This window comes from Barbatula barbatula, assembly GCF_947034865.1.
Source record: "Barbatula barbatula genome assembly, chromosome: 19".
Lineage (NCBI taxonomy): Eukaryota > Metazoa > Chordata > Actinopteri > Cypriniformes > Nemacheilidae > Barbatula > Barbatula barbatula.
In genome coordinates, this window is record NC_136782.1 from 12,547,503 (window position 1) to 12,573,466 (window position 25,964).

Genomic DNA, 25,964 nt, shown 5'->3' on the forward strand with positions numbered 1-25,964 from the left:
CTACAATTTTTGAGAGACACTAGAGTCAAATTGAACCTAATTTTCTTTTTAGTCTATTGGTGAGGTTGAATACAGAATGGAATATTGCACGTAAATAGATATTAAAGTTGAGTACGTCTTCCTGTTCAACTGTATCTGTAACCATGTGTTTGATGAAAACCCCATTGAAGTTTGCTTTGGAGACTGTGGATAAACATCATTCATCAGGCCCAGAAAAAAAGATCATATCCTGAAGAAAACCACAACAGGCTTAACAGAGGAAGCGTGATACATCCTACCAGCTGCTACTATATGTATGGTGTTACCCTACATGAAGTTTCATTATGAATCTGTATCTGTCGTGTCCTCAATCTTTCATTTTACTGTAATAATATTCCCATTCAAAGCACAGCCGAGCAAAACACTTTTATTCAATATCTGGAAAATAAGACATGACAACGAGATGAATATATATAGATGCATACAATTTCCTATGGTGAAGCCAGAACACTTTGTCATGGTTTAAGCCCAGCTGTAGCGCTCTTTAACTTGCCCTCTGTTGAGCATCCTTCAAGGTTAATGGACGGCTCCTGCAGACCGTACATTGAACACACGCTATTTCCCAGATTGCTCTCAAACTCAGCCGTGCATCCAGCTGACCCACTCATACATTTCACTTCAATTATCCACCAAGTGAATCTTGGGTCAATCTGGTGCTGTTGCTATGGCAACATGACGTAAAGGATTTTGATTCTCTTCGAGGCCACATCTTTGCAAGCGTGGATTTGCCATTTTCTTTCTATTTTATTGTGCAGATATTTATTAAATGTGTCTAAATGCATCTTGACTGCCACATACAGAATTTTACTTCATGACAATGATTAATTTTCCTGTGCCGTAATAGATATTAGGTAGATTGCCTTATACTAGGGTGTTGTGGGTGGTTGCCAGGGTATTGGTCAGGGGTTGCTAGGACGTTCTGGATGGTTTCTAGGGTGTTGCTGCTTTACTGTAGGTGGTAGCAAGTGCTGGGTAATTGTTAGGTCATTGTTTACAAACTCGAGAACCAACCCCCAAGTCTTGTTGATTTAAGATACAATAGGCCTAGATATATGTTGTGGTGCTTAAATTTGGCTTTGATCCATACTTCATAGAAGGTAATGGTTTACAGATGAAAGAAAGTCCTTTATTGATAAGTAAATCAGAAATATAAAGTACTTAAAATTAATAGATCAACCAATTTTGATACTACAAAATGACACTTTAAAAATTTACGTTTTTTCTTGTGCAGCCCTGCTTCGATTACAGATTCGATTACAGATTACATTGCTTATTTTAAAACATAGTGCCCCGGTTTCACAGACAAGGCTTAAGACTAGTCAGTCTTGACTGAAAATTCAGTGTCATTGTTTTGTCTCAAGATGCACATCGGTCATTTTTTTCTAAGGCATTTGAATAAAAGCGACTTAAATAACCTAAATTCACTAAGGCATAGTCGTGGCTTAGGCTAAGCCTTGTCAATGAAACCGGGCCAATGTCTTAAAGCAACCAGCCCTTGTTTATGTACAATTCGTAACCCAGGGCACGGTCTATCCAAAACAACGTCCATCAACAGCGCTTTGTTCCTTGTCACATTTTTAAGCGCTCGTAGGGCCCGTGCTACGACAGTGATGCATGTATCTATTGTTTCTGTCATTGTTTCAAAATGTAGAAAAAACGGATATATAATCCCTGAGGGAAAACAGCTGTCAGAGTTTTCAAAAGACAGCATTCAACCCCCAGCCCTGCCTTAGTTTCGCTATCACACCTCCGCCTGCACAGCCTTATGGGATGCGGTTTGGCGTCAGAGAGTATCAGCTCAGCCCATGCTCTGTCTTTGCTTTTAAATGGCTGTGCTAATTGATTCAGAAAAGCAGAACTAAGCCTTAGCTGTTTGGACCGTGACTGCAGATGCTCTCTGTCAGGTCTTTCCTCACATCTTCACATCTTCAAAAACTGCGCAGATGTGAGGGGGAGGATGGAGAGCGCATCATCAGATGAGTGATTGAAAAGTACTTAAGGGCTCTGCTACTGACCAGACGTTTCTCTAATGTGTGCTATCAGCATTTCTCCTCTTATGTTCTTTGAGTTATGTAGAATTGTTTAACATGGTCATGTAATTAAGTTTCATTAGTTGCATACCTATTTCATGTCTGAAGAGCGATCTCTTCTCTGAGGTCTGACAGCTTTACACAAGTTTTATAGAATATTGAGTAGGCCTAATACCACAATTGTTTTGTTTTCCCGCTAGAATGACTCACATGATTTTTATTCAGTTCACAAACTCGATATGTCATGTCAGGCAATTTAAGCACCCTCTCCTTCCTCCTTGTCATGTGCTAAATAAAAGAGCTATCAGCATCTTCCTCTGTTTTTTTCTTCCCCTGTTTGTCGGCTTCCTCATTAGTGAACTTCTATTTACTCAGCAGCATCATCTTCATTATGCACTAGCAATGGACGGTACTAATTTGTAAGATTGACCGTGACGGCCATGTGCTGTGTGATTGGTCATCAAGGCACCATTTAGATTTAATTGCCCCGCCCACATCTTAAACTATGAATCATTATGTCTACAGTAAGTTATTGGTCTGTGGTTCAGAAATTGGGCCAAGGGTGATGTCTTTGGTTGAGGTAGGCCTTTATCCAATCAACTGGTGACATAATACCCATGAGACAGCTGGTCTGTTTTCAGTCAAAATTAACAAAAACAAGTCGTTTCTTTCCAAACTCATAGGTAGGCTATGCATGTGGTCATTTACATTCAAATAAATCATAGCTGGGAAAATTGAACTGTAAAATTGCATGAAATTGCAAATCAGGGTTTTCCTAAGATTTTTTGAAGCAATAGGCCTACATAAGGGAACAAGACAGCAAATGTGATTGATTTGAAGAACGAATGTTCTTTTCTGTAATGACTATAATTTTTCTGTAACAGTACGGGTACAACATCTAGTCAGTCATTATGAAGTGATTTTTGCAAAAGCAGCACAACAAAGACCTTGACGTGTCCTCGTAGATTGATAGAACGCTAAACGTGTTGTCTATCAACTTCTTGACCATGTTCACTCTGAATCTCTTAATCTGTCCCCTAGGTTTCTAAAGAGTGCGTCATTTTTTGTTTTATATAAACAACAAAGGCGAGGGTGGTCTCCGCACAGCTGTACACCTAGAGGGTTCTGGACCTTTGAGGGAAGTGTACGGGAGACAAGCTCAAAAATGAATATGCTCAAAGTGTGTGGCAGACATCTGAGGAGGAAGAAAGCAGTGGATGTGAAGCAGGGCTGGATGAGAGAGGGAGGAATGCTTGACGTCATGCAGCACGGCCTCCAGCTACTTGATTAATAACAGCAGGCAGTCCCCCTCTGCAAGATTTTTAGGGACATATAATGAACAAGAAAAGAATGCAGTTTGGCCATATGTTGGATATTTATTTTAATAAGAATTACTTCACTTGACTGACATTATATATTTTTGAACGAATTAATGGACAAATGAATGAGCGAACAAACGTGCATATAACGAAAAAAAACATCATCATTACAGTTTTCGCCTTAATACAAAGATTAAACCTTTTTTTTTTGTTTCTTGTTTATCATTTAAAATAGAAAAATATTAATTAAAGGAACGATTAAAATTATTTATTTACACTGATTTTATAATTAGATTTCTGACTTTTGGATTTAAAATGAAACTGGTACATATCAACGACCGTTTAACATTAAAATGTACAAATAAATATTTACATTATAGTTCAAACAATACAAATGCTTGTTTTATACATTTTAGGTTATACAAAATATTAGTGACATACAAAACAGTATTTCCAAAATACTGCAATAATAATAAAAAACAACACATGAAAAATGAAGCATTAACAGTAAATAAAAATAAACTGATAATCAAACAAGCCCTAAGAGAGTATCAATCAAGAATCAAAAACAATATTCCTCACTCATTAATGAGTACTAAAGGACTCGTATTTTGTTTGGCGTTTTCCCATCAGCCAGTGCGCGCTGACTCCTTAACGGCGGAAACAGGGCGCAGCACCCAAGCAGGTTCTTTACTGTGATCATTATTCAAGGCTAAAATGGCAGGAGCAGAAGGAGACGATTCACTTTACCCCATCGCTGTTTTGATCGACGAACTAAGGAATGAAGATGTTCAGGTAAACATCAGTCAGAGAGACGTCGTGTTGCATTAAAGTAAAATACACATACAAACGCGTAACTGCTGCTAACATGGGTCGCTTAGCAGCTAACCGATGCTTGCACAGATTTGTTATGAAGGAAATCGGCTTTTGAATGTTTTCCAAGATCTAAATGCATCAGGGGCTGATTCGATTCTCTCTAATAAACTGACCAAGCGTGGATAATATCTCATCGGCTATAATGATCCTGAAATGACTTCGCGTTCTGTTGTTAATTCAAAGCCCAATGAGCTGTTTAGCTTGAGCGTTTTGCGCATCATAGCCGTACAAGATCTTGCATATGGATATTGTGTCTTGTTTACACGTAGATCAATTGAAAAGCAAATATGCAATTCCACGCAAATTGCCATTAATCTTTTTCACTATTATTCAAGTTTTTAATCATACGGATGTCTCAAATGTGAGAGTATTTTGTGGTTTAAATGCCCACTCAAGGTCTCTGTCGACGTGTTCACATGTATCTGAATGAGTCAGGTTAATGTAGCTTTTAGAATGATGACGGTCATACCTTTGATTCTTCCTTTTAAATGTGCACACGAAATTAAATGATTAAGACAAAATGTTCTACAGAGAACTATTCCTTCTCTATTATTGCATTTTGTAATAGCAGTAGTATTTTGTCTCCCTAAAACGTCCTGTAAAGGTTTTATATTTCTCTAATCTGCAATAGAAAGCACAAATATATACCGATATGTTTGGACTCTATCGTCAGTGCTTTAGAAAACTGATGGTTCAATATATTGGTTGTTATTAATACAGTCAGCGATAATGAATTTTTGACAACAAATGTCCTGTCCATAATGTTGCAGTTGCTCTAAAACAAATAAAATTCTCCTCCTTTTCAGTTGCGTTTGAACAGTATTAAGAAGCTGTCCACTATTGCTCTGGCTCTTGGCGTGGAGAGAACGCGAACTGAACTACTGCCTTTCCTCACCGGTAAGACATCAATGCAACAAACACAATTTGCTCTCATCTAAATCTGACATTTAAATCCTCCTATAAGCACAAATACATCTGGCAGACGTCTATTTGACCTCTGGATTTACATCTGCGATACATAGTTTGCTCATCTGAAGTACGCCTCGAAGACGTCTGCTGATCTGGCAAACATCTGCTATACATCTTAGAAAGAGCAGTTTTACATCTATTCTTAATCATAATCATCTTACAGACATCTTCTAGATGTGTATAGGGCATTTGACAGCAGATGTCTACGAGACGTATTGCAGGTGAACAAACTATGTGTGCAGAGTGAATGCAAAATTCAAATATACGTCTGCCAGTTTTTCATTTCTTTTAGTTCGTTTCGATTTGTTTTTTCGATGTGAACTTTCTTTAAACTATTTTTTTTTTACTGTGGCGGAATATAAGGTAGTTTTTGACAGTACATAGGTTGTGTAAAAACTTACATTTTCCAATAATGACAGTTATTATTAAAATAGAAAAATATGAAATAAAGGAACAATTACAATGATTTATTTACACTGATTTTATAATTAGATTTCTGACTTTTGGATTTAAAATGAAACTGGTAGGCTACATATCAACCGTTTAACATTAAAATGTACAAATAAATATTTACATTATAATTCATACAATATAAATGCTTGTTTTATACATTTTAGGGAGTACAAAAATATTAGCGACATACAAAACAGTAATTCCAAAATACTGCAACGGTTACTAATAATAAAAAACTTTATTATTATTATAATTATTAATAGTACATAGGTTGTGTAAAAACACTTACATTTTCCAATAATTATTATTACCTCAATTCTTGACTGACTCTCAAATGATTTGTACGGCGATTTATCTGTCTAATCCCTTCCTTTCTGTCAGCCTGATCTGATTGGTTAGATGGTTTCGTGTGGTTTGGTTGGTCTACCGCGTAAAGCGTAGCAGTGTCAAAAAAATTAAATGTAGGCCGGCATTACACACAGTGATGCTAATCTACTGAAATTAGAACGACAGACGACTCATTCGCGGGATTCAGAGTCGACTCCTTTTTTTCTTTCAAGGCCATAAATTTGTTATTTGTTCAATTTCGGCTTACAGTCACACTCAGCAACATTACACACCGCATAAAATGTAGTTTTATGGAAATCATAGTAGTTGCTTTTTAAAGATATTGATATAACTTTTGATTTTAAAAGCATTGGGATGTCTTAATTAAATGGTATCCGTTCATCTCTAGATACCATTTATGATGAAGATGAAGTTCTTCTTGCCTTGGCCGAGCAACTTGGAAGCTTCGCATTGTTGGTTGGAGGTCCGGAGTTTGTCCACTGTCTGTTGGTAAGAACAATGAAAAATTTGCACTGGACTGAGCACACGTTCAGTGATATCTCAAAAATGTAAACAACTGTTTTCTTTAAGCCTCCCTTGGAGAGTTTGGCGACTGTGGAGGAAACAGTTGTGCGGGACAAGGCTGTGGAGTCTCTGCGGAAGATCTCTCAGGAACATTCCCCCGTAGACCTGGAGGTGCACTTTGTGCCACTGGTAAAGCGTCTGGCCAGCGGGGATTGGTTCACCTCCCGAACATCTGCCTGCGGTCTTTTTAGCGTTTGTTACCCACGTGTATCCAGCTCTGTTAAAGCAGAAATCCGCCAGTAAGTTAAATATTGTTGTCATTATTTATTATAGGTACACATTACCTTTTTCATGTATACAGGGACAATGTCACATTTAGCTGAATTTAAACTTTGGTAGAATGTACTTAATTTAGTTTTTTGAGATGATTACATTTTTTATATCATATAGACTGTGATGTTATGTTTGTCTCTGCAGGCACTTCCGCACTCTCTGCTCAGATGACACCCCAATGGTGCGCCGTGCCGCTGCATCTAAGCTGGGCGAGTTTGCTAAGGTTCTAGAGCTGGACTATGTTAAGAGCGACATCATTCCTCTCTTCACAGCGCTAGCATCTGATGAGCAGGTAGCCTGTTGCATTTAGTCGCAGGCATCACGTCAGTGCTCCTTTTGGTAGCTATAGTTTCTTTTCACCTTGTGCTTCAGGACTCCGTGCGGTTGCTGGCGGTAGAAGCCGGCGTTAGCATTGCAACCCTCCTGCCGCAGGAGGATCTGGAGACCCTGGTCATGCCAACTCTTCGTCAGGCATCCGAGGACAAGTCCTGGAGGGTGCGCTACATGGTGGCCGACAAGTTCTCAGAAGTGGGTTCTTAGGAAACATATTTGGCCATCGTCCGTGTTGTCCCGGTGAGAGTGATTTAACTTTGGTTGTTTTTTTGTCTGTATGAAGTTGCAAAAGGCAGTTGGCCCAGAAATCACCAAGAACGATTTGGTGCCGGCGTTCCAGAATTTGCTGAAAGACTGCGAGGCAGAGGTCCGCGCTGCTTCTGCCAACAAGGTGAAAGGTGAGGTTTGCTTTTGTTTTTGAGAGAAATTGGGCTTTGGGAAGCTGGCAATCACGCAACAATAACATTTATATCTTGGTTTGTTTATCTCTGCAGTTTTCTGCGAAAATTTGCCAGAGGACAGCAGGGAGACCATCATCATGACTCACATTCTGCCATGCGTCAAGGTACACACATTTTAATCATGCCTACTTGTTTATAAACTGGCGTGTGTCTGAACACAGTAGTGGTCAGTAGTGTAGTGTAGTTCACTCGAGGTATGTCTACCCAGAGTTGATAGAACTAACTAAAATCGGCTGTTCTGAAACCAAAAACTCAGTTTCGCATCTCTGTGTTAATCTACTCCGTTCACATTTTAACTCTGTGTTGGTCAAACCTCTTTATTGAAACGGGCCCCAGGAAGATGTCTCGTTGGAAGTCTGTTTGTTTTCCCTTTTTTTCTGTTTGCATATTCGCCCTGAACAAGTGACTTTCTCTTTGGAGTGATTCAACAATTGTGTATTATGCATAAGCAATGGAACCCAAACAACCTGGTATGACCTGTCTGTAAAGATGATCAGTGTTTAAATACAGTGTTTGTTGGGACTGAATTCTATTATGTCTGACTGACTGAATGTCTGACTTTTCTCTGGCGCTCGTAGTCAGCAGGGGTCACTGTTGTAAAATGTAGATCACGTGTCGCTCTGCATTTATATATTAAGTCACTGCAGGATTAGGTTGAGGTGTTTGTAATATTTTTACTAATCTTGCTTTAAGCCTATATAATGGATTTTACCACGGAACCTTTTATATGGGCAACACAGCTGTACAGGACACAGTTTGGCTTAAGTTAAGCTTCACATTAGCAATGGAAAATCTGATTCACTTTAATTGGTTGAAATTGTTTCTTTGAAATGAAGAAAATGAATCATCACTTAAGTGTGTTTAAATGCCTTTGCCTGATGTTTTATGTGTTCGGTTAAGCAGCAAAATGATTCTGTATATCACTGTTTGATAGGGCTGTGTATTGATTTAGATGATTCGATTCTGATTCACATGGAGGATCCAGCGATAACCGAATTTCCTTATTAACCGCGCTAAAAGTCAAGGTTAATTAATCGTAAAGGATCTGTAAAACTGCGTGTTTCTGTTGCACATAAAGGAACTGTTGCAACTTGCACAAAATGAAAACAAAGTTACACTAGCTTAAAGAAGCGAGTGTCGTGTCTAAGCCAAGCATTCACTTAATGCAAATATGCTAAATAAACCACCAGGAGATGCTGACTATAGATATTATTTTACTAGAATAATTGGATTTACTATATAAAACACCATGTAGTGTGTTTTACCCTTTCTTGGGTTTTTCGTTTTTCCCCTGTAAAGCTGCTTTGGAACAATGCAAATTGTGAAAGGCGCTATATAAATCAAATTGAATTGAATTGAATTAAGACAGCTAACAGGATGCGTAAATTCTGTATGCGCAAGCTCAAATTCAAAGTCTGCGCCTGATGCAAGTTGAACAAATTTAACTTATTTTTATGTTATTATTTAGCGAACTGGCTCCATATCAAATTATTTTTGGCTGTAATAGAAGAGAGTGGGGAAGCAAAAAGCATGTGATCCGTGCGTGCTAGCTCTCAAAGAGACTTAATAAACGTCTCTGTTTTGATATGGTTTAATCTGTCTATAGATTTAATACAATATATATTTCCAAACATCAGATAGCAACGGTGAATGAATAAGAAAAAAAAAACGCCACAAACCTCTGTATATTCAACGTCTTAATTTCGACAACACGCCTGCATCCGTTTTGTTAATTAAGCAATAACTGAACTATAGGATCCATGTTGTAACATCCCCGTTGTAAAAAAAGTGAAATCTAGTGGAGAAGACAAGTAGCAGCTATAAAATTCATGTAAATGATCTTACATTCAATGCTTGCGAAAACACATGAAAGAAAAAATCTATTCATGGTAGGGATGCACCGATGTATCGGCCGATATTGGTTTAATTTAACACCATCGCCGTTGGTTTATTAATTAACTGCATGGAGGCAATGAGTTGCGTTTCTGAATAATCCAATGTTTTTCTCGGAGCAAAACAATTAAATTAGCAACAAGCAGAGACTTTATTTAAGCGTATAAAAGAAATGTTCAATGTGAAGTCAATTCACGGACAAAAGTCAAAGGTCCAGCGTGTAATTTTTGGGTTGATCTATAGATAGAAAAGCTACATAATATACATATCTATGCGTGTATAAAAAGCGTACACAATAAAGCGTTATGTTTTTTTTAACCTTAGAATGACGTATTTCTATCTACATACTACATATTATTAAAAATAAGCGCTAATCAAATAAAAAGAGTTTCATACATTGTGTGAAGATGCTTCAATAAAATGTTTTATCCTCACATTTGGATTTCTAAATTCCAGCTCGGGACTTTTCATAACAGACCCACTATTACATGTTGTATCTGTTTTAGCTTTCCAAAATGTTCTTTGCTCTTGTGTGGCCTGAGAGTCTCATGACGTGATGTTTGATATCTGTTAATGAGCTTATGTAATCAGATCATGCCTCCCAGATACAAACAGTTTTCTGCTTGCTTTGTCAGCAGATGCGATGGGCAATTAGCCTCTACATATACATGCTTTTTGCTAAAATGTGTGATCATTGCGGTTTACTAGCAAATAAATGTCCAGGTTTCGATTGGATCGTGCCTCTGCACACCCGTGACTAATTTTTCCCCCTTATAGACTTCATCAATGGCATTTGCTCTGAATATTCATACTTGTAGAACAATAGCTTGATTTCGATGTGCTCCTCTTCTCCAAACAGGAGCTGGTGTCTGACACTAACCAGCATGTGAAATCCGCCCTGGCTTCTGTCATCATGGGTCTGTCCACCATCTTGGGCAAGGATAACACTGTAGAACATCTTCTGCCTCTTTTCCTGGCTCAACTGAAGGACGAGGTAACCTATCTGGCCATTGGCCGGACTCTCATCTGTGTGTGTGTGTGTTTCTCTTTCCCCTGTGGTAAAAACTTATTGATGGTACATCTGTATGACTATTTTCAATAGTTTTGAAAATACTTTTTTTCAATTTGCGCATTACGCCTCATTCGCGCCGCAAGTAGGTCATCGTGTCTTTGCATTGACTTAACATGTAAATCACTCGCACTTAACGCTTCATTCACATCCAAATCTGTGGGCGGGCCGTAGTTTGGGGACCCCTGGGCTAAATTGTTAACAGCAGTCTGCTCTCTGGTTTACTTTGGCAGTCAGCTTCCTATGTAGTCAATGAAAACATAGGGTGCCTTAAAATGCTCTCTATGTAGGCAGCTCACTAGATTTTGGAACGGCAGTTTTCTTCTCTACTGTCCCCGATTGATGTTCCATTGGTGGGCTTCTTTTCATGACTTGTCTGTTAGACATATTATCTTAAGATGTTAGTAATAAACTCTTAGTCTGTTTTCAAATGAAGTTGAACTTTGCCCTTAGCTTTCGGCGAGACAGTGAGCCAAAACCGAAGCTTGTCCAAGCGCCTGCCTCCTGTGTTTGTGTTTCCTTCTGTTTTATTGGTCTCCTCTTGAATGTCAAACACACGACTTGAGAACGTTGGGAGCGGGTTTCTGTGAATTCATTACTGAAGTGTATTTCCATTGGCTGCTTATCTACCCGCCTGGCTCTGTTTGACTTACAAACTTGTTGTTTGGATTTTAGTCGGTCATCACCAAAGTGTACTTGCTCAAGCAAGTCATCAAATATTTGGCAATGTGTTTGCATGCACTGTTTAAATGTCACATGAGCCTTTTATGGACAATATAAAATATGTATTTTTTTCACTGAAGAGAAGGCTGCACAAGGTTTGAACTCGCAAATGAAATATGAATCGTTTTATTTTTCGTAATACATGTTCCTGCACAGTTGCAGTAAACCCCTTTAAGATAAGAAATTGAATTAAAATTATGAAAATTAATAATATTCTGTGGATTTAGTTTTTCGAATGTGCATGGCCTGTATTGTAAAAAATATGTGCTTGTTAAAGGGATACTCCACCCAAAAATGAAAATTCTGTCAGCATTAATTGCATTTGCCTGTATAAATGTCTTTGTTCTAATAGACACAAAGAAAGATATTTGGAAAAATGTTAGCAACTGACATTTCTGGGACAACATTGACTACCATAGTAGGAAAAATGATCGTCTAATAATTTAGTTTTTGTGTTGAACACAAAATTAGATATCTAGTAAAATGTACATAAGCAAACAGGTCTGGGGCACCTTAGACTATCAATTTATTTGTTTCCACTATGATAGTCCATGTCCCAGAAATGTCAGTTGCTAACATTTTTCTAAATGTATATCTTTGTGTTCAACAGAACAAAGAAATTTATATTTGGGGTGGAAGTAATTCATAACAGAAGTTTCATTTTCTGTGTCCCTTTAATCCCAAAATTAAAAACAAGGAATTTCACAAGCATATAGTACAATAAAGGTCTGCTCCACAGTAATTCTTTAACCAACGTCCACTTTGCCGTCTTTGATCTATGAAATGGTGTAATTTTACACAGAAATGTTGTAATTTAGAAATTGAGAGTGGTTTATAACACAGCAAAGTCAAAAAGTTACTGAGACTAAACGTGGGACCGAGTTTTAAATGAAAAGAATAACTGCAGATTTTTTCCTCATTGTCCTCCAGTGTCCTGAGGTGAGGCTGAACATCATCTCTAACCTGGACTGTGTGAATGAGGTGATCGGCATCCGGCAGCTATCTCAGTCTTTGCTGCCAGCTATAGTGGAACTGGCCGAGGATGCCAAGTGGAGGGTTCGACTGGCCATCATTGAGTACATGCCCCTGCTGGCTGGCCAACTGGTGAGTGTGTGTGTGTGCTCCACTTCCACATCTTCATATTGATTGTTTTCTAAAATCGGGACTAGATTTGTGTCATTTTGAAGCTTATGATGTTTGTGGGGTTCACAAAAGGAATCTGTATTTTTCCATGTCATGAATGTGAATGTTATCCCCATGATGGAGAAAGAACATATAAAAAGTGTTTTTTCATTATTGGTTGCATGTAACTCTAACCCTTCGTTCCCAGGGTGTGGAGTTTTTCGACGAGAAGTTGAATTCCCTGTGCATGGCATGGCTCATTGATCACGGTATGTCTTCTGAGTTTTCTTGTATAGGGATTCTGTTGAGAGATTACAGTACAAAACGTGAAATAATCTGTAGGTAATGACTGGAATCCGAGAAAATCTTTTAAAAGTGGCTTTATATTATTTTATACTGTCGTCTGAGGTCTATTTAAGGTTACGTTTTTGTACATTCAAAATCAACAAGTCATAGGATTTTTTCTACCCTGGTTTTGAGGCCGGCTCAAGAAACACTGTTTTTCTGGGCGGGCCCATTGAAGACTTGGACGTAAACGGCCACCGCTACCATTGGATGACAGTTCCAAAAGACATCAATGTGCCCTGTGATGTACATTTCTGTGTGTATGTTTGACAAGCTAAGTGCTAGTTGATCGAGAGCCCTTCGCTAAAGTGAAGTTGCCAGATATTCACAGAATAAATAAGCAAATAGAGACGTGATGAAAACCATCCTTAAAATGCAAATTTATTACATATTTTATAAGAATCAAAAAATCCGCAACTCACCATTTATTAAGAAAGCAGTGATGAGGCTTTTTGATCTAAGACCAAAAACAAGCATAAAAGCGCTTATTAATAACAAAGTTGGCGACACCGCAAAATCGTATCGGGGTAGTTTAGTTTAAACTGACGGACAAAACGAATCTTTAGCTGAAATGTTTTTTCTTCTTTACCAGTTTGTCAATTATCACAAAGGCAGGAGTATGCACTATGTGTTGCTAAATAATTCGTGAACCAGTGGGCGGGGCGACAGAAGTAGTCGTTGATCTTCTGTGGAGGCGTTGTTCAACCTATCAATGATAGATGGGTACATTCCATGACCCGGCGTTCGCTGGGCCTGGTCTCAATAAAAGTTGTAATTTCAGTAAAAGGACGTCTTCTGTTCTGACACTTACAGGATGTTTGTTTGAATACGATGAGCTTTTATATAGCAACAGCTCGGGTTAAAATTGATTTCTTAATTCATGACACCTTTAAACACTTAGTTCTATCTGTTGAACAGTTTATATTGCTGAATGGCTTTGCTTTCTTCATACACCTCCCTCCTGCTGCCTTCTTACTCCTTCCCCATAAGGAAAAAAAAGAAATTGAGACGTGCATCTCAGCACTTCCTGTTCTGATCTGTCTGCCAATTACAAGAGTCTGATAAGAATCTCTCTTGCTCGCTCTTTTTCTCTCTTTTCCCCTCTGTATCTTTTTCAAACTCTTGTGTTTTGGTTTCATTGTAGTATAAGCATAGATTTCCCTCAAGATGTCGGTCTGCACAGTGCCCTAATCTTGATTCTCACACACATTCACTAGGGATGTGCAAAAGCGCAGATATGTCCAAATTGAATGTATTATTGTTGGTTTGTTTTTATGCACTGTAATAGAAATATTGCTCACAGCAAGTCTGATAGAAACCTTTTAAGGCGGTGAATATTTTGGACAAATTTGATGGTGGAGCTTTTCACTTTCACTAAAAGGTTTTTGCCATGCTTGAAAGTAGTATGTTAAAGCATAGCATGCTAAAACATCTCCGAGATCTCTTAGTTACGTCTCATTTATTAAGCATCATTATTAAAGCTAGAATCAGTAGTTTTGCCTTATAACGAAATCTCTATCACATAAAATTGCATGTTACTGTACATATTTTTAATAGTCAAAATTAACTGACATTTACCTAAAACTGTTCCAGACAGCTCAAATTTAAATCATTATAAGCTTACTGTTGCGTATCGAGGTAAGGAGACAGGTTTTTCATGTTACTTGCTCAAAGTTATGAATTGCTTATAAATTAAGAACACACAAAAAAATTCACACAGGGATGCTCATTTCGGTTAATTTCCCTAACCGAGAACCGACACTCGCTATCTGAACGTTAACCAATAATAAATTGGAATTAAATCGAAATAAGACGCAGAATGTATTTAAGGCATCACATTCAAGAACCTGCCACGTTTTGGACGATGGCAAGAAACTAAAGTAATCCTATCAGTCCTAAACTTAAAATAAACAGGCAAGAAAATAACTTAATTACTTAACATAACAAATTATGACAAGATGAAACGCAGTTTATTTCTGTCAGAAAGGATTTTCATCAAATATAAATAGCAGGCCTACCTTAATCCAAAGCTTGGCTAGTTTTTATTTATTAAAGTAACATGTTTATGTGTTGTGGTGACTGTCTAGAGTCTGTTTACAGTAAGACCCGTGGCAGAAAACACCCTTTCAGATGGCACGGATGTCCCAGGAATTTAGAGAGAACGCCTCGGGAAGTGCATTTCATTAGCTTTCCACCAGCCAGGATTAATATCAAAGAGGGCATAAATGTGTTTTAGTTAAACCGATATAAATACAATCTGCTATACCCAACCAAAATACAAACACAATTTTTTGCTTACTCCTATTTCACATTAATATTTTTACGTCACATCTAAAAGAGGCAGGGAAACCACCGGTCGCGCCATTTTCTTCTTTTCAAAGCGCACGGCTGCTGATGTTAAGCATCTATGAGATACATTTTTGTAATGGACAGTACTGAAAGTAGCTTCCCTAACCGGGAATACAGATAATGTCACAGCGCATTGTGAGCATGGCATTTACACCTAGTCGCATGCGTCTGCCGTCCGTGAGTCAAGACATGTTTCGCATATTTTTCTTTCGCCATACAGAAAACTAAAACATGTATTTAAAAACGTATTAAATTATTTTAGTATTAAGGAGAATATATAAAAATAAACATACCTTTTAATAATCGTTTAACTGATCAAGATTTTTACTATCTGTTAACTGTCAATCGATCAATATGAGCATCCTTACAAAGCTCTGAATGCATAATGTTCCAGTTTACAACACACATTGCTCACCAGTTTGCTGGTTTTTGTCTTCTAAACCTATTTAAAGTCTTTGTTCCAGAATAGATCAGGCTTTTGAACCACTTGCATGTCTATGGTAATAAATGTTTCAGATTGGAGGGCTTCATAATAACGCTTCAATTTAACTGTTGTCGGAACTGTTCTGAACACGGGCTGTGTAGGTCCTGCTGTTCAAGTGCCGATTTTCAGTGCGGAGGACAACACAGACGCACAATTAAATTCTGACATAGTTGCAGACAAAGGGCCAGATGGGTTACATCACTGGAATGTTCTTGTAACCCAGCGCTTCCCGCTTGCGTAAGACCTCAGAGTGGCGCTATAGAAATGTGAATTCATCTTTGAAAAAAACACACAGGCACATCTGGAAAACATCCACCGTGTCAAAAAGGATTGTGTCGTGCGTGTTTTTCTGATCTCCGCTTTAAGCTTGACCTACATAAAGCTCAACACATTTATCTTTTTTGTGATTGGACTGAGGTATTGGATCGAAAGGCTTTAAAATGAAGGGATGATGTCATCATCAAACCGATTGTAAACGAGACTGCTGTGCACGATGTTACACGTTTGTGCCTCGCTTTTCCTGGAATAAAAGTGACATAGCTTGGATTGAAATCTCTATTCCAGTTATTGTGAAGTCAGGTGGAATGCAGTCTGTAGTGGTTACGGAGAACAACAAAACAATGTTGTTGATCAACAGCACACAGTCCTGCCAGCAGGATCAGCAGCTCACATGCCAGCGATCTGTTTGATCAAACCATCCAGGGAAAGCTGAAACCAGGCAAAATAAATATATGGGAACGAGTACGCAATTCCCGGTCAGTCACCTAGGGAGAAAAACAAAAACTAAGGAAAATGATAATGCACTGTTAGTGATTGGAGGAGAGATGTGGGGGAGATGTTTTCATTGTTCGGGGGAACTATGCCTTTAAGGGTACAGTGGTGGTTTAAAATCAAATGGAAATGTACTCTTTGTGTGTTCCTTGTCTTATTGTGCATGATCTTTCAAGTTTCCTAACTTCAAAAACAACTTTAGGACTGTATGCCCTACCAGTATGACTTGAAATAAGTTTGGTTCCATTGTCTTGTTTTGTAGTGTATGCCATCCGAGAGGCTGCGACCTGCAATCTAATGAAGCTGGTGGAGAAGTTTGGAGCAGAGTGGGCTCAGAACACCATCGTACCCAAGGTTCTTGGCATGGCCAATGATCCCAACTACCTGCACAGGATGACCACACTCTTCTGCATCAATGTAAGTGTGGAAACCTAGAAACGTGTTTCTTATCTTTAAAGTGATATACAAATATTAATCCTAATGTCGCTCAAAACTTGCCAATGACTCCGTTGTTCTGTATCCGTACAATAGAGGTAAATGGGGACCAATGTTGTTTGGTTATGGACGTTCTTCAAAATATCTTGGTTTGCGTTCTGCAGACTTGGAATGACATTGAATAAAGGATGAACACATTTTCATTCACACTGTGTTTCTCTGTGTCAGGCTTTGTCTGAAGCATGCGGACAGGAGATCACCACCAAGCACATGTTGCCTGTAGTTCTCAAGATGTCCAATGACCAGGTGGCCAACGTACGCTTCAACGTGGCCAAGTGCCTGCAGAAAATGGGACCGGTTTTGGAAAGCAGGTTTGTTTTCTATTTAATTCCAAATTTGTTTGATGATAGAGATGTTAGCATTAGCAGACATCCCAACAATAACACTAATGTATCCCACAGCGCTTTGCAGGCAGAGGTCAAACCAGTACTGGAGAAACTAGCCACAGACCAAGATATGGATGTGAAGTACTTTGCTCTTGAAGCTATAAGTGGTATGTCTATCGTTTCATTTCTTTTTCAGACTATACTAGCTTAAGTTGTTTCTGATTAATTTTACTCTGTTTTTACAGTTCTTTCTTTGGCCTGATTGGCTGCTTCTCCACGTGGACAACTGACAACACAAGACTTGTTGCGCTCTATTTATTGTCAATTCTGATTGGTTAAGTTTCATCAGTGTATCCTTGTTTTACTCTCAAAGATATTGAACGGATCAAAGGATGGCCTTGTCATCTAATAGTACATCTCTTTCTGTACCCAAATCTGCCTCAAATGTCCCGATGCTTGTACAGTTTACGCATAGCTCTGTAGACTCCCACCTATCGCCCCTAAACAATCCCCACATCCACCCCCCGTGAGCCATTTTGGCGCAGTCGTATCGTAATCGGTACGTGACTGCTTCTGCATGCTGTTGCTTTTCTTAGACCGAAGCTCATCCTGCAAGCAACAGATGGAGCGAAATGCCTGTTTATTTGCTTTAGTAAATTTGCAAGCGCACAGCATATTGTTTACATGTGCGCCCTCCCCCGGGAAAACCCCACGGTGCTTGCACAAGTTAACCACAGTCCCCTGCGTATACGGGGCAAGCAACGCTCAGGGCACATGGTGGATCCATTGCAGTCTCTTGGAATTTGCTTAATGATGTAATGAAGTCAGACGTTGTCATAAGCGTTTCAATAAGGGCCCATTTATTGAATTTATCCGAATCAGCTGTGCTTCAACATGGAGTACTTGTGTCTGAAAGTACATCTCGCACACTATTTGGCCTGGGTGTGAGGGCTAGCCAAACATCTGTAACTTGTGCCAATAATCTTTGTCATTTTGTTCACTTTCATTACTTGTGAGTTTGTTTCTTTTATAAATTGAGGGCATGTTTATGGCATGAAGCCGTCTGGCTAGCATGGAGGAACGTTATCTCTTGTGGGATGTGGTTTAACTGAATTCCACCCGTATTCATTACTACAATCCACATTCACCTACTGATTTCTAAGGAAACCCTTTGTTCATGCTCCGTATCATGAGGAGTTTTTTACTGTACTTCTTTTTGACAGTAGTGTACTTTTGGGACTAAAATAAAGTCTTTTGAACAACGTATCTTGCCTTGTCGTCTTTCAAAGCACTCTGGCAGACTAACTGTTGCATGATTCTGAAAGGAACGACACAGCGTCACTATTAGATAGAGTTTGTCATCCTATATGATTTTTAAAGATTAATGTGGAATCAAGTCTGGTCTCCTGATGAACCGTTTTCTACAGTTACCAGACTAATGATGTTATCAACAGCGTTGGATTGCGTGGTTTCGTCACTAAATTTGGCAGGAACTGGAGGTGATGCACTGTGGTCATGGCCGGTTCTAGGCTGGCTGGACTTTTGGGGGGGGGGGGGTTGGTCAAGCAGATATTCTGGTTAGGAAAAATGTTTCATGTTATATAATCATTGTTCATTGCATGCACATTTGTCTTATCGTTACGTTTTTTAATTGTCAGGTGTTCATTTTTTGAGGGGCCGTCTGCAAATGAGAGCGTGTTTACATCAGTATATAATGCAGTCGTTACACAAACCCATATGTGAAGACGAGACCAGTAGGGAGCACGTAATTGTCATCGGAAATGCTTTCACAAATTTACAACAGCTCCTACAATTTACCATTTCATTTGACTTTAACCAAAGAAAAACAAACAATGCAACCATTTGACAAAGTGAGTGGCAAGTAATGCAGTTTAGTTTAAAAATATTTTATCTTTGGACTGGAAGTTTTTAGTTTTGGTGCTTTCTAATCCTATAAAACAAAACCAAAGATGTTAACAGCCAATTGTCAATATGAACTCAAATTGTGGTCCACAGAAAATAACAGCATATGAGTATGAAGCAGCATGAGGATGAGTAAACAATGGGATGACCTATTGCTTGAACTAAACAAAACTAAATCAAATAAAACTTAAATGAAGTCGGACTCATTACATATAAAATTGACAGCAAAAAAAAGTCTCTCCCCCACCTGAAATGATCTGATTTGAGTTTGAATTTCAGTTTGCAGAACTATTCAGTGGTTGATGATTTTGAGAACAATGTTGAAAAACCAACTGTTTCTCTGTTGTGTAATTTGTAAGCATTCCTGTGCGGTGAGCTATCTGGCAACCGGGAGAGAGAGAGAGTGCATGCAAGTGTGAATGAGGGTCATGTGAAAATCAAAGCATAAGAGGAAATTCTCTCTGAGTGTGAACTCTGGCCGGCACATTAATTGACACTTTCTAATAGGGAATTGAAAGATTGGAAAGGAAAATTTGCTCATAATTAAACTCAACCCCACCCCCTCCCTTAGACACAAAACCAGCATTCATCTTTTCCATTCAATGATGTTGTCTGAAATTCCTTTTGTGCTCCTGAATGTAAACAAGCTATTCAAAACCTGCTTTGGTAACAGCGACAAACAATGCCAGTTGTAAAACTACAATTCCCACCAGAAGAAAATCAACAGAAGCACAATAGTTAATAATAAACTTTGTTTTATTTTAACAGCACGTTAGCTTATGTGTGGTCAAAAACCATGAAGGTAAATGTAGAATTGGATATCTAAGGAATAGTGTTCGCCAGCAGGTGTGTGATTATGGTATGGCAACACATTCACTCATCTGTCCTCCTATTCATTAGAAATATTGCTATTAATACTTTTCAACAGCATATACTGATTGACCAAAAAAAAGCACTGATAGAGACGCTCTAAACTCCACACGGTGGGGTTACACAGGTACACTTCTGAGGGGACTTTGGTTTCGTACCTTTGTAAAACCCGGTCTACGTATGTCCTGTAACTATTGATCTAGAATCAAACCGGAAAAAAATCTTAACTTAAAAAAGGCACACCGAACACTATCACATTAAATACGATATTTGTTGCATTTCCAAAGCACTTTCATACCCCTACTTTACACACGGTATGCGGGTCTCACTCTCTTGGCATCCTTCTTTAAGAGATTGTGGTTTGTGGGCAGTACGTTATTGGAAAGAGATGAGTTTGTGTGTATTAGGCTGTGTTCACATTTGACTTCGTTTTTGACAAGAAAAGTTGACAATGAGGCTTTTTGGTAAAAGAAATGCTCGCAATCGTTGAGGATACAAATAGCAGCCGGCAATGTTAAAAAAAATAGCATTTGTGCACAAAGACAGATTAGAGAAACAGGCTTCATAGACAGCTTAATAGAATTTTACTTGAATTATAAACAGAGAGTGTCTTTGCAATAACCAATTACATATTTCAAAACTTCAATAAGTTATTGAAACTGAAAATTTAACTTCAATTTAAACAAAACTATGCTCCAACCGGTGTTTCTGCAACAATTATTTTTTTTGAGCTTGAGACTTCTTGACCAATCTGGTTCCATGCATGTTATGGAAACGACAGGTCTCTGTCATCGGTTAGCTGTGAAAAAGGTGCTTGATGTAGGGTGTTTTTTTACCTTAAAAAAAGCTCTGAGCTGCAGAAAAAGACGCTGGCGTTTAAAAAAGCATTCAGGACTTTTTAGAAAACACAGCTTACTCCATAAGATTATAATGTAAAACTGACACTACCTGCTTCAAAAAATAAGTCAAGTGTGAACGCGGCCTTAGTCGACGAAACTAGCAGAGCAGGTTGACCTCACCCCTCTGCCGTCTCCTCAGCTACATTTTCATTCGCTTCCGTCACAAAGTGCTCCAGTACATGGTCTGCCTTTGTAACTGAATACGTGTTCTTAAAGTTACAAAGTACCAAAAGTTGTTAATATCAGCGTTCAGTCACAGATTGTAAATGTCAAGTTCAAGCGCTGCTAAAAATCTCTTGTTTGTAATGCAATTGATTGGCCGTAATCCAGTGTCTCGTGACTAAACGTGGACATTTATTGCAATATTTGAACGCTGATGGTTTCGTATGACCAATAAGATAATAATTAGATGCTCTTAATCATATAAATTCATGCCCACACTAACAAAGCATATGGAGGTCACCTGACATCCAAACCACTCCCCATTAATCATCACCATGTAGAGTCGTGACTCATCCCTTCACGTGTGCCGATGCTGAGGAACTGTAATATTAGCAAGCAAAATAACACTGTTGTGGTCCTAAACAGCCTTTACGATGGGCATGAAGGGAAAATCCAGTGAAAAATCACAGTTGTATCCACAAGAGTTGAGAAACATCCGCTGCTAACCTTTTACTATTTATGGCTTCATGTTTCAGTATATTGCTTCAATATTGCCATAAGTTTCAACTAACATTGTACTTGTCAAGTGTGCACAGTTACAAGCAGTCTTTCCAAAGTTTTGTTCAGAATTGGTACGAAACTGTTTCACACTGAATTGTGCTCTATAGCAGGCTCCGTATTGCAGATCAAGGCTGTCTTTGTGCTACATACAGTGCGTAGCGAGCAGCTTCTATCCTGCGGTCAGCTCAAAGGCGACGGGCTCTGGCGGAAAGAGGAGGTGAGCCCCCTCCCACACACACGGACGTCCCGTGGAACAGACGACCCGGCTCTGGCACTGATGCCACGTCATACGGCCCTCTATTCTAAGAGAGAGAAGCAGGTGGGACCGCTGCGGAATGAGGAGGGCGGTAGGGAGGAGTTTCATAAACGAAAAAGATTACAGCTCACGTTCGCCACAACCCCATCCATCCCTGTTCCTTAATCCCTCTCTACCAATCATCCGTAGTGAGTCACATCAAGGTAATACTGGTTGTTTTGACGAGTGTCTTGGTTTAGTTCACCAACACAAAACCGTGCTGGGAGTCTACAGTTTCCATCATTTCGCTGTCCAGAAAGGTATCGCCCAAAGGCAGCCCTTCGTAGCGAGCGCCCTCTGACGCCCCCGGTGGAGGTGGTTGACCGGGATCAAGAGTATAGTCATGTTGCTCCTGGTAGAGTGCAGGGCCAGATTCACACGTGGTGTAGGTGTAGTTCAGAGGTTCTTGTTGTTGAGTGGAAAAGCCTTGCGGCAGAGGCGGCAGATGCATCTGAGGGTAATGACCAAGGTAGGGATCGTATGCTAGGGCTTCCGGATTGGGCTCCATTAGAGGGCCAAGGGACTGTGCATGCACATACGGAGGGGACGACTGCTGTTGATGTGCTGGTGCTATTGAACCCTGTGGCTGAGGAGGAGCTCCAGAATCCTGGTGCCCAAGAGTCGCACAGGGAGCGTAAGGGTCCTCCACAATGTGCATTTGATTGAAGTAAGCTTGCATCTGGGATTGCTTGTGAAGATAAAGGCGTTTCTGTTGCAGCCTGCGGATCAGACACATGGAGAATGATGCACGGATCTCTGGTTTGACACCTTATGAAGGATTTAAGGAGGTAAAATGTAGTACCTGTTTTCCTGCAGTTGCTGCTCCAGACTGCGAGGGGTTTCTTTGCAGAACATCTGGCAACTGCTGGGGCTGTTTGCCATCAGAGTAGCTTTCTGTACAGATGCACACAGCGGACTTACTAAACTTTCTTACACATTTTGGAGACATTTTCAGTATTCTTTACTTTTTTATGAAACACTTATTCTTTATCTATATATACAGTATATATCAATACATCGATGATATCTTTCTGAAACCTTGTATCTTCATATTAGCAAATGCGTGTTGTTCACCTGTATTCTATGTGAGAGGTACTGCGGCTCCAGACTCTGTCTCCTTGACAACAGAGCAGGGTGTGTTCCACCGGAGCACAGAGCCATGTCATGCTGGTGACCTCTTTCCTCCTAAACCACACACACAGAGAGAGAGAGAAAAAGAGAGAGATGTCAGTGCCGGGCTAGTCCACCACATCAGCGACCGTGCTCTCGAATGCATGAATTCATTACTCTGTTAATAAAAAGGCTGAATAGCCGTCCACTGACCCAGAGGGATTCTGGGAGAAACATGCCAGTCTGCTCCAGTAATTCATTTGCACAATGCAACATGCCTCTAATGGAGGATCATTTTCACATACCACATTAGCAGTAACCTCAACTAGTCTAACTAAATAGAATCCATCAGGGTTTATAGGACATAGGAGAGTGTTTCTCAACCAAAGGGCCTCAACAAACGGTTTAAAAACAAGATAAACAAGCATTAAAATATGCTCAAAGATATTTCTCACCGTTTGGATAGTTTACATGAATATACTGTACTGTATATTCATGTATAACTATTCCAAACTCTAGAAAATGTTAAGTTTCTTTAATATGGCTTAGTTATTCACAAATGAGCCTAATTATTTGTAATGGAGACCTTTTCTCAAGACCGCTTCTTTCTCAAGAAATCTCAACATTTGTCTCAAAAGTGAGGGTGACAGAATTTTTATTTTCAGGTGAACGATCACTTTAAGATTTATCAACAGCACTATTCTGTCCTCATTTGTGTCTCTTTCTATTTCTCCTAAAGGTATTTAAAATAATTATGCGATCCAACGTTGACACTTTAATAAAGCACAACCGATGTCCAAATGTCTATGAAAGAGTAACTTTTGTGCAATAAATCGTTCCTCTTGATGGATCCAGACACTGGCGCCTGCTCTGTGCACAATCCCCACGGTTTATTCCCAGGGGTATTTATTCATGGATTCACACTAAATCTCAGTCTTCGGTGAGCCTGCATGGGAGCAACGGGCACCAGTCACCAGCCTGTTATTCAACAATGTCGGCATTCACAGGGCTTCCCGGATGGACCGTAAACAACTGACAATTAGCTGCTTCATCTGCAGTCATTACATAAGCGGGGCTGTCTATGTGTCAGTAGAGAGGTTAAAGGGGTACACGAGTTCAAGTAAGGCCACTCTGACATGTTTCACATGAGTAACTCGCAATGCACTGTATGCAGGTACAGATTTCTTGGAATCATACGGGCCAATTCAGTACGCAGGGGGAAGCTGTTTATTTTCTAGACTAAATAAACTAGACAATACGTGTGATGTAATAGTACATAGGCTTCTTAGTAGATGCTAATATGACAGAGCATGATTTATTTTGGATCATCTTTAGTCACAAAACAAGTCCCAAAATTACATGTCCTTCTAGAAACCTTTATGTGAAAAATATTATTAAGAATGAGCAAGTGACACTAAACGTTTTGTCTGTACTGCTTTTCAAACAGAGGTCAAAGCATCGCATGATGCGTGTGTTTAGAAGAACATTCAAGTCATGTGAAAGGTCTTTACCCATCAGGCCACGTTGTATCAAATATATTTCATTCACAGTTGCTACAATTTCCTTAATTAGAAAATTACATGTACTGTTACTGAGATATGAAATGGTTTATTTGGTGAAACCCCCCTATATTCCTCACAAAAGATCCGCTAAACTGATCTCAGGTCAGCCCACATGAATTGAATTCCATTTGCACCTCGTGTAGGACTGACCTGTAGTGTGGGGTCCAGTAAATCATGTGGATGGACGTGAGGGTTCAGCAGTCCCAGGGAAGGGCTTTCTCCAGAGCCCATCTGCTCGTACACCTTATTCAGCTCCAGGATCCCTTTGGTCCGTGCCAGATTTTGCAAGTGCTGCCTGAAGGCCACCAAACCTACAATGAGAAATGAACAATAACCTTATTACTTATTGATAATAAACAGATGCAGTCGGATGCTATCCACCCGATTATCCATGATTATTTGGACATTTTAACAAGGAAGACACGTCTGACCATGCGACCTCACCAAACGTACATAATCAATACAAATCAATGTATTCCAGCCATATTAATCATTTGAGTATGCATTAAAATAGTCTTTAGTGACTCTTAACTCCTCTGCTGCTGAGCAGAAGAGCGTAGATGGGTTGAAAAAAGACTCCTCGGGTTATTTTAGGGCTTCAAGTGATTAGGGGTAATTATTCGGGCCACAGGACGAGAGAGCTCTCTAAAGGGCCGCGTTGGCCCAATCTTCAAAGCGTTCTCTGATTGACTCAATGAATCATCTGACCGTGGGGCGGTACATTTAGAGCAAAACAGGAGACAAACGAAGAGAGAAAGAGAGCGTGTGAAAATAATAAGTGAGAGAGAATCAGCACGCAAGAATAGCATACAAATATTTGAATGTAGGTATTTGAATGCATATAGAAGCTCTATTAAGTTAAATAAACAGTTCACAAAAATATTTAAAAATCTTTTATTTACACACCCTCTTGTTATTTCAAACCTGTGTGACTTTCTTTTTTTCTTCCGAAAACAAAAAGAAGATATTTTGAAGAATGTTGGTAACCAAACAATACTGGACCCTATATGTTTCCACAAAAAGAAAAATCTTAAAATATCTTTTGTGTTCCACAGAAGAAAGAGTGAAATACAGTTTTGAATCACATGAGGGTGAATAAATAATGACACAATTTGTATTTTTTGGGTGAACTTGAATCCCTTTAACTAGTGGGCAGCTACGCTGCTGTACAAGGAGGCATCTCATAAGTGACCAATTTGAAAGAATTTATGATTCTTTCAAATTATAAAAATACACTTCAAACACAAATACTGTATATAAGTAAAATCATACATTATCAGTACATTTAACTATTTAAGTACAGAATAAAATGTTTATATACAATATTTATATACGGCCTC

At 39.1% G+C, this 25,964-nt stretch overlaps 2 protein-coding genes across 2 annotated transcripts in view; one reads left to right on the forward strand and one right to left on the reverse strand.

Moving 5' to 3' along the window:
* The first annotated feature begins 4,012 nt into the window (after nt 1–4,012).
* On the forward strand, nt 4,013–18,507 carry ppp2r1bb (protein phosphatase 2, regulatory subunit A, beta b). Its single transcript, XM_079481861.1, has 15 exons — nt 4,013–4,183; nt 5,071–5,161; nt 6,423–6,523; nt 6,605–6,837; nt 7,016–7,163; nt 7,244–7,399; nt 7,488–7,602; nt 7,699–7,769; nt 10,418–10,552; nt 12,281–12,454; nt 12,681–12,741; nt 16,684–16,838; nt 17,085–17,227; nt 17,318–17,409; nt 17,488–18,507. The coding sequence occupies exons 1-15, from the start codon at nt 4,106–4,108 to the stop codon at nt 17,502–17,504; spliced, it is 1,770 nt and encodes a 589-aa protein (XP_079337987.1). The 5' UTR covers nt 4,013–4,105; the 3' UTR covers nt 17,505–18,507.
* Nucleotides 18,508–19,904: 1,397 nt separating this feature from the next.
* The window catches only part of sik2b (salt-inducible kinase 2b), a 31,287-nt gene continuing 25,227 nt past the window's right edge, over nt 19,905–25,964 (reverse strand). Inside the window, exons 12-15 of the mRNA XM_079482210.1 lie at nt 24,775–24,935; nt 23,027–23,137; nt 22,755–22,846; nt 19,905–22,671 (exon numbers count right to left, since the gene is read on the reverse strand). Coding sequence (XP_079338336.1) covers nt 22,149–22,671; nt 22,755–22,846; nt 23,027–23,137; nt 24,775–24,935 — 887 coding nt within the window. The 3' untranslated portion in view covers nt 19,905–22,148. The remainder of the gene's footprint in view (nt 22,672–22,754; nt 22,847–23,026; nt 23,138–24,774; nt 24,936–25,964) is intronic.

Coding starts and splice junctions, on each gene's coding strand:
- ppp2r1bb (XM_079481861.1), top strand. CDS start 4,106: ATGGCAGGAGCAGAAGGAGACGATTCACTTTACCCCATCGCTGTTTTG. Junction 12,742..16,683: donor GGCATGGCTCATTGATCACG/GTATGTCTTCTG, acceptor CTTGTTTTGTAG/TGTATGCCATCCGAGAGGCT. Junction 16,839..17,084: donor CCACACTCTTCTGCATCAAT/GTAAGTGTGGAA, acceptor TCTCTGTGTCAG/GCTTTGTCTGAAGCATGCGG.